Source organism: Labeo rohita, chromosome 3 (genome assembly GCF_022985175.1).
Source record: "Labeo rohita strain BAU-BD-2019 chromosome 3, IGBB_LRoh.1.0, whole genome shotgun sequence".
Classification (NCBI taxonomy): Eukaryota; Metazoa; Chordata; class Actinopteri; order Cypriniformes; family Cyprinidae; genus Labeo; species Labeo rohita.
In genome coordinates this window covers 33,870,969-33,882,244 of record NC_066871.1, presented here as the reverse complement: position 1 = coordinate 33,882,244, position 11,276 = coordinate 33,870,969, and the positions used below count along the sequence as shown (strand labels likewise).

General features: G+C 36.6%; 2 protein-coding genes across 3 annotated transcripts in view; one reads left to right on the top strand and one right to left on the bottom strand.

Annotated features, from left to right (window-relative positions):
• Positions 1 to 11,146, top strand: part of smim5 (small integral membrane protein 5) — a 12,360-nt gene extending 1,214 nt beyond the window's left edge. The window contains exons 2-5 of one of the 2 annotated variants that reach the window (XM_051106208.1): positions 1 to 62; positions 290 to 473; positions 9,382 to 9,519; positions 10,050 to 11,146. The exon at positions 1 to 62 is cut by the window's left edge and continues 127 nt beyond it. In XM_051106208.1, coding sequence (XP_050962165.1) covers positions 9,402 to 9,519; positions 10,050 to 10,141 — 210 coding nt within the window. In that variant the 5' untranslated portion in view covers positions 1 to 62; positions 290 to 473; positions 9,382 to 9,401 and the 3' untranslated portion in view covers positions 10,142 to 11,146. The remainder of the gene's footprint in view (positions 63 to 289; positions 474 to 9,381; positions 9,520 to 10,049) is intronic. The other variant, XM_051106207.1, reaches the window with a different exon arrangement.
• Positions 1 to 11,276, bottom strand: part of recql5 (RecQ helicase-like 5) — a 36,003-nt gene that overhangs the window by 18,362 nt on the left and 6,365 nt on the right. The gene's annotated exons all lie outside the window — the stretch shown is intronic.

Sequence of the window (11,276 nt, the reverse complement as noted above, 5' to 3'; positions counted from 1 at the left end):
CAGAAGGAAACACCATGCAAAAAAGTCGGAGAGGTGAAAACATTTAGAATTTGAAGATCAGGGTAAGTTTAATTTATTTTGTCTTCTGGGGCACATGTAAGTATCTTCTGTAACTTCTGAAGGGCAGTACTAAATGTAAAATATATGATATTTAGGCAAAATATGGAAAGTGTACACATCTTCATTCTGTTCAAAAGTTTTCACCCCCTGGCTCTTAATGCATTGTTTTTCCTTCTGGAGCATCAGTGAGCGTTTGAACCTTCTGTAATAGTTGCATATGATCTCTCAGTTGTCCTCAGTGTGAAAAGATGGATCTCAAAATTATACAGTCATTGTTGGAAAGGGTTCAAATACACAAAAATGCTTAAAAACCAAAGAATTTGTGGGACCTGAAGGATTTTTCTGAAGAACAGCGGAATATTTTAAGTGTTCAGGACAAACAAGGGACACACACACAGCTGTGGATCATTCAGGTAAGAACAAGATTAAGAATCAAGTGTATGTAAACTTTTGAACTGGGTTATTTTTATAAATTAACTATTATTTTCTTTTGTGGACTACATGTAAACATCTTTTATGTGAAATATCTTATTCAGGTCAGTACTAAATAAAAAATATCATGCATTTTGTAAGATCCCTCTTATCTTGGAAAAATAACATTTTGCAGATTCATCAAGGTGTATGTCAACTTTTGACTTCAACTGTAACTACGTATTATCATATGGATGCATACACAAAAATTAAATGCGATTCTTCATTGAACTGTGGAGAGCATGCCTCAGTTTACTCCAAACAGAGAATGCCTACTCTATTTCTGTTCTTACACATTTCAAGCAAAACATTTCTCAAAACAATGACTGTTTATTGAACAAAAATTATAAATCTGAATGACAAAATTAAAAGCGCAATGCACTACAGACATACAAAGCTATGTTTCCTGAGTCATAGCATGAGTAAAATGCACTAATTAATAGCTGGTTTGAGAACTCACATCTGACATACTAAAGAGAATGTAAGTTTAAAGTCGACATAACACAGTTTCTGCCAATCTCATGTTAATCATGAGTAACTACAGAGTAGTACTGCATTCTTCATATCTCTGAAGCGTGTTTGATTTCACCAGATTTATAAAAGACAGATACAGGCATACTTGTCAACATTTGGGTGATTTAAAGGTGACACATCATGAAAATCTCACTTTTTACATGCTATAATCAGGTCCCCAGTGCATCTACCAACCCAGAAAATGTGAAAAAGGACAACAAAGTACATTTTTGGTAAGCCTTTCTCCACAAGCGTGTGAAAAATCGTGAGTTGATCAGGTTTTGCTCCCCAGGTGACGTAGAAAGAGGATCTTATTATAATATTACCACCCCTTAATCTGCACTTTCCACCTATGGCGTTGCCACTGTGTTTTTGCAAGCGACAATGGTGTACCAGTTCTAACGCCATGGCAAAAGTTCGAGCAGTGATGCTGGATTCAACTTCCCGCATCTACTACCTGCGCAGATATCAACGGCGCAACTGTGTTGTAGATTGCCAGGTTGAGGTCACAAATGGGTTGAAATTTGTATGATGTGTCAATTGTGTGAGTAGGATGTGTTTAATAAAAAAATCTGGAAACTGGACAACCTTGGAATAATGTACTGATGTGATTATTCATATTAAAGGAGAAGTCCACATTCAAAACAAAGATTCACATATAATGTACTCACCCCCTTGTCATCCAAGATGTTCATGTCTTTCTTTCTTCAGTCGTAAAGAAATTATGTTTTTTGAGGAAAACATTTAAGCATTTTTCTCCATATAATGGATTGATATGGTGCCCCAAGTTTGAATTTCCAAAATACAGTTTAAATGCGGCTTTAAACGATCTCAAATGCAGTTGTAAATGATCCCAGCCAAGAAAGAAGGGTCTTATCTAGCGAAACGATCGGTTATTTTAATAAAAATAATACAATTTATATACTTTTTAATGTCAAACACTTGTCTTGTCTTACTCTGCCTGGACTGTTTTTGTTCCGGTTCATGACAGTTAGTGTATGTCGAAAAACTCCCATTTCATGTTCTCAAAATCATCTTATATTGCTGGTTTTATCTTTTTTGTTAAGGGTGTTTGATCTTCTTTGCATGTTCACTTTGCAAAAACTGGGTCGGTACTTCTGCAGCAATGTAGGATGATTTTGAAATGATTTTTGAAGTTGAGGGAGAAAATACGATTGTTCGAGTTTTGCACGAGTTTTTCGACATCACTGTCTTGAGTCAGAATACACAGAGTTTAGGGAGAGTGAGACAAGACGAGCATTTGAGAGTAAAAAGTATACAAATTGTGTTTTTTTAAATGAAAATAACCGATCGTTTCGCTAAATAAGACTCCTCAGCTGGGATCGTTTACAACCGCATTTGGGATCGTTTGAAGCCGCATTTAAACTGTATTTTGGAAGTTCAAAATTGGGGCACCATAGCAGTCCATTATATGGAGAAAAATGCTGAAATGTTTTCCTCAAAAAACATAATTTCTTCACGACTGAAGAAAGAAAGACATGAACATCTTGGATGAGAAGGGGGTGAGTACATTATATGTGAAGCTTTGTTTTGGAAGTGGACTTCTCCTTTAAGAGGTTTGGGCCATACAAATTACCGGAGGTTCTCAGGAGAAATAACAAAACAAGAGATGGGTTTAAAATACAGGAGACTCCGTTAACAGTGGGAGTGTTGACAGGCATGGATATAGCTGTACTGCTTATCTCTGAAAACAGTTAAAGCGTGCTGTGGGCAGAGCTAAAGAGTCACGAGCACACACAGCTTTTGCGAAGTGGACACTGACAAAAATAATTCCCTTAATGCTGGATTCTTTCGAAAGCTGAACAAGGTTTTCTTTCCCTCATAACCAAAAAGCTTCTCGTGATCTAGAAACAAAATAGCAAGTCCTGTGCTGCGCTGCCAATGACTTCAGTAACGTGAATGAAACACGTTGATGAGCGTGCTCTTGCTCTACTTATGTGCTCTTATTTACTCTTCCAGGAGAAGTGCTCATATGGGGAATTCCATGCTTTATGACATCATACAGGGCCATACTTGATAAAAACTTAAAGGAGAAGTTCACTTCCAGAACAAAAATTTACAGATAATGTACTCACCCCCTTGTCATCCAAGATGTTCATGTCTTTCTTTTTTCAGTTGCAGAGAAATTATGTTTCTTGAGAAAAGCATTTCAGGAATTTGCTCCATATAGTGGACTGATATGGCGCCTGCAAGTTTGAACCTTCAAAATGCAGTTTCAATGCAGCTTCAAAAGGCTCTAAATGATCCCAGCTGAGGAAGAAGGGTCCTATCTAGCGAAACGATCAGTGATTTTCTAAAAATATATATAATTTCTATACTTTTTAACCTCAAATGCTCGTCTTGTCTAGTTTTACCTTTTTTGCATGTTCACTTTGTAAACACTGGGTTGGTACTTCTGCAGTGATGTAGGATGATTTTGAAGTTGGAGGAGAAAATGAGATGGAAGTTTTTTGTTTTTTTTTTACCTCTCTCTAACTGTATTGACCCGGATTACGCAGAGTACACATGCACATCACAGAGCTAGATCAAATAAGCATTTGAGTTTATAACGTATATAAATTGTAAGTTTTTTAGAAAATAACCAATTGTTTCACTAGATAAGACCCTTTTTCCTTGGCTGGGATCATTTAGGCCCTTTAAATATGCATTTAAGCTGCATTTTGGAAGTTCAAACTTGCGGTTACCATAGAAGTCCACTATATGGAGAACATTTCTGAAATGCTTTCCTCAAGAAACGTAATTTCTTTACGACTGAAGAAAGAAAGACATGAACATCTTGGATGACAAAGGGGTGAGTACATTATTTGTAAATTTTTGTTCTAGAAGTGAACTTCTCCTTTAATGAAACTTATATGGAGTGTATTTGGCATATAAAACCAATTCACTTTTTGAGTGATCTTTATTTATTTATTTTTTTTTAACTTTGACTATGTGTAGCATGAGAAACCAACTCTTTAGCAATGTAAATAAGTCAGAATGCATGAAATTATGAAAGTCTGTTTCCGGCATTGAAATTCACAATTCTGACTATTTTCCTCGCAATTGTGAGTTTACATCTCGCAATTCTGACGTTTTTCTCAGAATTGTGAGATATAAACTTGTAATTGTGAGTTATAAATTTAGTATTGTGGGATATAAACTTGCAATTCTTCCTTTTTTTTGAACAAGTTTATATCTCACAATTCTGACATCATAACTCACAATTACATGGTATAAAGTCAGAATTGCAAAATATAAACTTGTAATTCTTAGAAAAAAAAATTCAGAATTTTGAGTTTATATCTTACAATTCAAATGAAAATGCAAGTTTATATCTCACAATTTTGACTTTATAGCTCGCAATTGCTAGTTTATATCTCACAATTCTGGGTAAAACAATCGCGAGTAAAAAAGTCAGAATTGTGAGATAAAAAGTTCCAATTACCTTTTTTATTCAGTGGTGGAAACGGGCTTCCATATGAAATAGCATTTGACCTAAATTATCTCTCTCTCTCTCTCTCTCTCTATATATATATATATATATATATATATATATATATATACACGGTGGGTACGGAAAGTATTCAGACCCCCTTAATTTTTTCATTCTTTGTTATATTGCAGCCATTTGCTAAAATCATTTAAGTTCATTTTTTTTCCTCATTAATGTACACACAGCACCCCATATTGACAGAAAAACACAGAATTGTTGACATTTTTGCAGATTTATTAAAAAAGAAAAACTGAAATATCACATGGTCCTAAGTATTCAGACCCTTTGCTGTGACACTCATATATTTGACTTAGGTGCTGTCCATTTCTTCTGATCTTCTTCTTGATTATACTGATTGGACTTGATTAGGAAAGCCACAAACCTGTCTATATAAGACCCTACAGCTCACAGTGCATGTCAGAGCAAATGAGAATCATGAGGTCAAAGGAACTGCCTGAAGAGCTCAGAGACAGAATTGTGGCAAGGCACAGATCTGGCCAAGGTTACAAAAAAATTTCTGCTGCACTTAAGGTTCCTAAGAGCACAGTGGCCTCCATAATCCTTAAATGGAAGACGTTTGAGATGACCAGAACCCTTCCTAAAGCTGGCCGTCCGGCCAAACTGAGCTATCGGGGGAGAAGAGCCTTGGTGAGAGAGGTAAAGAAGAACCCAAAGATCACTGTGGCTGAGCTCCAGAGATGCAGTCGGGAGATGGGAGAAAGTTGTAAAAAATCACTGCAGCCCTCCACCAGTCGGGGCTTTATGGCAGAGTGGCCCGACGGAAGCCTCTTCTCAGTGCAAGACACATGAAAGCCCGCATAGAGTTTGCTAAAAAACACCTGAAGGACTCCAAGATGGTGAGAAATAAGATTCTCTGGTCTGATGAGACCAAGATAGAACTTTTTGGCCTTAATTCTAAGCGGTATGTGTGGAGAAAACCAGGCACTGCTCATCACCTGTCCAATACAGTCCCAACAGTGAAGCATGGTGGTGGCAGCATCATGCTGTGGGGGTGTTTTTCAGCTGCAGGGACAGGACGACTGGTTGCAATCGAGGGAAAGATGAATGCGGCCAAGTACAGGGATATCCTGGACGAAAACCTTTTCCAGAGTGCTCAGGACCTCAGACTGGGCTGAAGGTTTACCTTCCAACAAGACAATGACCCTAAGCACACAGCTAAAATAACGAAGGAGTGGCTTCACAACAACTCTGTGACTGTTCTTGAATGGCCCAGCCAGAGCCCTGACTTAAACCCAATTGAGCTTCTCTGGAGAGACCTAAAAATGGCTGTCCACCAACGTTTACCATCCAACCTGACAGAACTGGAGAGGATTTGCAAGGAGGAATGGCAGAGGATCCCCAAATCCAGGTGTGAAAAACTTTCCCAAAAAGACTCATGGCTGTATTAGATCAAAAGGGTGCTTCTACTAAATACTGAGCAAAGGGTCTGAATACTTAGGACCATGTGATATTTCAGTTTTTCTTTTTTAATAAATCTGCAAAAATGTCAACAATTCTGTGTTTTTCTGTCAATATGGGGTGCTGTGTGTACATTAATGAGGAAAAAAAAATGAACTTAAATGATTTTAGCAAATGGCTGCAATATAACAAAGAGTGAAAAATTTAAGGGGGTCTGAATACTTTCCGTACCCACTGTATATATAGAAACAGATATAATTCTAGTAGGAATAACACACTCAGCTGAATAACATCACAGTGTTCTGATGAACTTCTAGTGATGTAATAAAGAGGTCAGACAGAAATAAACACTGTACATGTCAGCTTCCATACAGAACGGGAATCCAAAAGGAAATCCAAAGCAAGGAATGACTCTTTCATCAGCAGGGTTCATTTTATACCATGAAGGCACACCCACAGGCATCTATCATGTTGCAAACACACCCACCGCAGCAGAAATTTAATGACTAGTTCAACTAGCAGGTTCTGTTTTTAGTTTTTTTTCTCAAGTTGCTTGAAGTACCCACTGTGAAACGGAAGAAAGATACTGTTTCCACACAGGAAACACTGTGCACGAATGGCTGAAATGCTGCCATTTCTAATAACTGCCAGTGGCAACACATAAACTGACAACACAATAGGACAATTTATTCTCATGATAACCATTACTTTATGCTTATAGAGTTAAATGAGCCTTTTGTGAACACAGGGTTTGAATGATGCCTGAGAGAAAAACAAGTCTGCCAACACCAGCTGCAGTGTAATCTAAAACATGAAATGTGCTAATATTTCACAACAATGAAGCACTAATCGAAAACAGCTCTTTTTAGAAACTAGAAGTGTCGTTGTCACGTTATATTTTATGACAGCATCTTTGCAGGATTCTTAAAGTCTGTGGCAATATTAAAATGTGTGTTCAGAGTTTGTCACAAAGGAAGAAGTGTTAATTTTTTTATTTAAAGTGAAAAAGTGTAAGTAAATAAAATAAGGTATCAAAATGTTGAAAAAATAAGCAGTATTCTCTGCTCCCAAACAGAACGCCCACTCATAGTAAAACTGCCACCTCTCTCAACTGTGAAATACCCCTGCCTCCTGAATGAATGCTCCCTCTAGCAGCTAAAAAGGCAATTCCGAGAATTGTTTCTAAACACATAATAAATGTATTGCTGAAAATACATCACAAAGACTGTGAACTATGTAGTAATGAATAGTGGAGTTAGACAGTTAAACAATTTTTAACCATTTTTGTGTTCAGGATTTTTTGGGCAGGCCTGAAATCATGTTTCAATGATGCACTGGAGCAACTGAGCATGGGTTCTCCCCTAACACTATATAACTAGAGTGCATTAGCATCAGTGGTTCACCCGCTCAATCTGCCCTCGACTAAAGATTTTTCTGGTCGACTAGTAATCGTTCATTTTAAGCATTAGTCGACTATTAGTTGCACGTTTAGTAATAAACAATAAAATCATAATAACGCTTGCCACTGCTTGCCACAGCGCAACGGAAGAAGCAAAGATTATCAATGTGTAAGGGAAAAACAGTAGGGAGACTGCATTAAGTTATTGATAAACTAGTGCTTTCTTTGTTTTCGGCTTAAGAGATAAAGTTGACGACACTGACTTGTCATCTCCACAGTAGTGATGTGCCTGTATGCATGTTTCATACGGATTACATAATCCGATAACATTTGTTTTCTATTTGCTTTCATTTCAAAGTAGATTTTTCAATCTCAATAGATATATTTTTAATGTCTGTAAGGCAAGTATACACAGAGTTTTAAAGTTTCACACTCAAGTTCACAGAGACTGAGAGAGCAGAAAGCACATCCTGTCTGCTTTTATTATTTTACAAAAGCGCAGCGTTTCGTTGTTATTCTGAGTGCACACAAATAAACGTAGAGTCTTTACAGATTCGAAAGCAGGGCTGTCCCTAATGATTATTTTGGTAATCAAGTAATCTGTTGATTATTCTGACGATTAATTGAGTAATCGTACAATTATAATTTTTTTTGTAGCAATAAAAATAGACCTAAGTGAACAATAGCCTTTAAAATGACTTAAAATACATATATAATAGCAACGAGACAATAATAATAAGTATTTGTCAATTCTTAGCAGCATTATGCTTTATTATGATTTTTTAAATAGGTTTAATATGTATAAAAACAAACAAACAAACAAAAAAATCCTCAAACAGTCAGAATAATTACATTTCTCCATATAAAAATGAGGTTGCTACAATTTTTACAGATATAACTGGTTTTGATAATGAGCATAAATCTACATCTGCATCCTAACTCAAGCTACTATCAAATGTGTATTTTTAAGAGACAAAACATGTGTTATTATTATTATAATTATTATTACCAGGTAACACAAACCTGTTTCTTGATTTAAAACAATATTACTCCTTAAAACATGCAAAACTAAGATTTTTTTTTTCCACATTAAGTGTTTGTCTTGTTCTGACCATAAAGAATTTTTAAAGCCACAAACCATCTGGTTTTTACAACTTTCACATTGCAGCAAAAATCTGTCTTGAAATCTGTCAAAAAAACCCTGACATTATTGATATCGACTGATATGAAAAAAATGATCGTGATAATTTTTTGACCATATCACCCAGCCCTATTCTAAAGTATTACTTTTATCTGTATGACCAAAAATGATGGAGTATTTTAAGAGCAAGTGACCGCAGCAATGCCTCCATCTGTCATGAAGTGAGCGCGCTACTGTTTATCTTCCACACTCTGCACAGACACTTCAAAGCGCACATTTTTGAAGGTTAACATTAGATTGAACAACCATGCAAAGTTGCTACTACATACATCTTTCAGATGAAAGGCCATATTTGAGATCAATGAATGGTAGGTGAGCACTTGGATGTCCTGCCCGATGTACTATATTACCACACAGACCAGCCGTTAATGATCTGTCCATCATGGACTGCAAGATTTTGCCACTTCATGTGGAATTTTTGTTTTTCTGCGACTAAGCGACTAATAACATTTTGGTCGACCAAGCCTCTTCTCGTTGACTAAAGGTTAGTTGACTATTAGGGGGCAGCCCTAATTGCGAGTTACTGTCATTTTCAATTAGTTACTGCAGCCTACAGTTTGCTAGCTATCTATACCAGCAGGTGGTACTTTCGGAATGTTAGAAACATAGCCGTTTCCCCAGTAACCACTGTAAACAAAGCAGCGCTGTTCTCATAAATGCTACTTTGTTAGGCATTACACAGAAGTAAGATAAAAAGTAAATGCCATGGAAACTTTTCTAAAGACACTTACATAAAAACACCCTCCTCCCCAACACTTTCAGTCTTTTTTTGACATTTAAACTGTACAATGAGACTGATAGTCAATATTCTGTGTTTGTTCTTAGACCAACGTTCTGCAGTCAGAATGAGCGCTTCAGAGGAAATGATGGCAATTCTCCAGAACGTCTGGACCAAACTGCAAGGTCTTCCTCAGGCCCACCCGCTCACGCAGACGGCGTTTTTCATCATCGCGCTCTTCTTCTGTAAGCTCCCTATCACTACACTATCATTACATCTCTCCACTGTGGCCACATCTCATGTAATTTTGGAAAAGGTTTTATTTGAACACAAGGCGGAGAGCTCACAAGAGCTTCTGCTGCGATTAAAGGCTTCTACCAGGCCATACTTAGCTTGCTATTTTAGTGAGAGTACAGCACTTAAACCAACATTAAAAACTCTAACAAGCAGTTGACTGTAAATGTGGGAGGACATATGTTAACGTTTCGGGTTTCCAATGTCACAAATCCAAGGATTTAAGTCGCTCTGCAGCTGGAAAGGAGGTCAAGAGTTCTGAAAGTTTCTTTTACTTTACAAAGAAAAATAAAGAAGAAATCTGCGCTTACTTTAACAACAATAGCATTCTTCACACATCACTAGAATTCATTAAATTCCTAAAAACCGGCAGAAGCCACTACTATAGCACTTCCTGAAGAGATAGCAGTCAAATGTTACATTAGTGTAGTCATTTGAGAACAAAACGTGTGACTAACGCCGTGTTTCATTCTTCCTGCAGTGACATTTATTGTTCTGATCGTGACTGGATGTGTTTACGGCCGCTGTGGATGCTGTTCAGCAGGGACCAGAAACAGAGTCTCGGCTGTCTGAAACATGGGCAATACAGAGGAAGATCTGAGCAGACCACAATGGGCCAAAATAAACTAGGTGGTGACTCATAGTTTGGAGTGTGACTGCTGTGATATCACACAGTACAGTGGTTAAATTCAGTGTGTGAAAGTGGCGCACACTGTAAAGCTGTATGAAAACACAACACTCCTCAGCAAACTCATGAAGCAAATCAGAAGAGCTTCAAATGCAGAAACAAGCATCTGGATGAGATAAACATTCTCCCTTAATTATAAACGCCACAAATAAACACTAAATTCCCAACCTCTCTCATTACAGGAATGCAACCACTATGAAACCTGTGCCAAATACTGCCCTCTGGTGTTTACTGATGTAACTGCGGTGATGAAGAAATGAGAGCTGGAAGGTTTTGTGTTGATCAAATGCTGTTCTTTTGAACTTTATGTTCATCAAAGAATCCCAAAACAAAATGTATTGAAGTTTCCACAAAAATATGTTTTCAGCATTGACAATAATAATAAATGGTTCTTCAGCAGCAAATCAGCATATTAGAATAATTTCTGAAGGATCATGCAACACTGAAGACTGGAGTAATGATACTGAAAATTCAGCTTTAAATCACAGGAATAAAGTACATTTCAAAATATATTCAAACAGAAAAGAATTATTTTAAATTTCAATATTATTTCACCATTATTGTTTTTACAGTATTATAATTACATAAATTCAGCCTTGGTGAGCAGAAGACTTCTTTTAATGTAGTGTAATATTCAAGAAAAATGTTACTAATGTTTGTTTAATACTACTATCATGTATTAAGATCATATACTATATATAGAGGGAAACTGAGCTGAATCTTGGTGAAATAAAAATGGAAATAATCAGAATACTGTGTATTTTTATATTGTTAAAAAAAAAATGTATTTAACGGATTTGAGATAAGTATTCATGCATGTTACTTGCTGTTTTTGAACCACCTATTCTGTTTTATTAAAGGGGTGCTATTATGCTTTTTCACTTTTTGAATTTTAGTCAGTGTGTGGTTTGTATCTTTGGGCATAAAAAAGATCTACAAAGTTACAAATTTCAAAGTCCACTCCAAACGGAGATATTTCATTTTTAAAAAATCTCTTTCCAAGAACTACAATGAACAGCT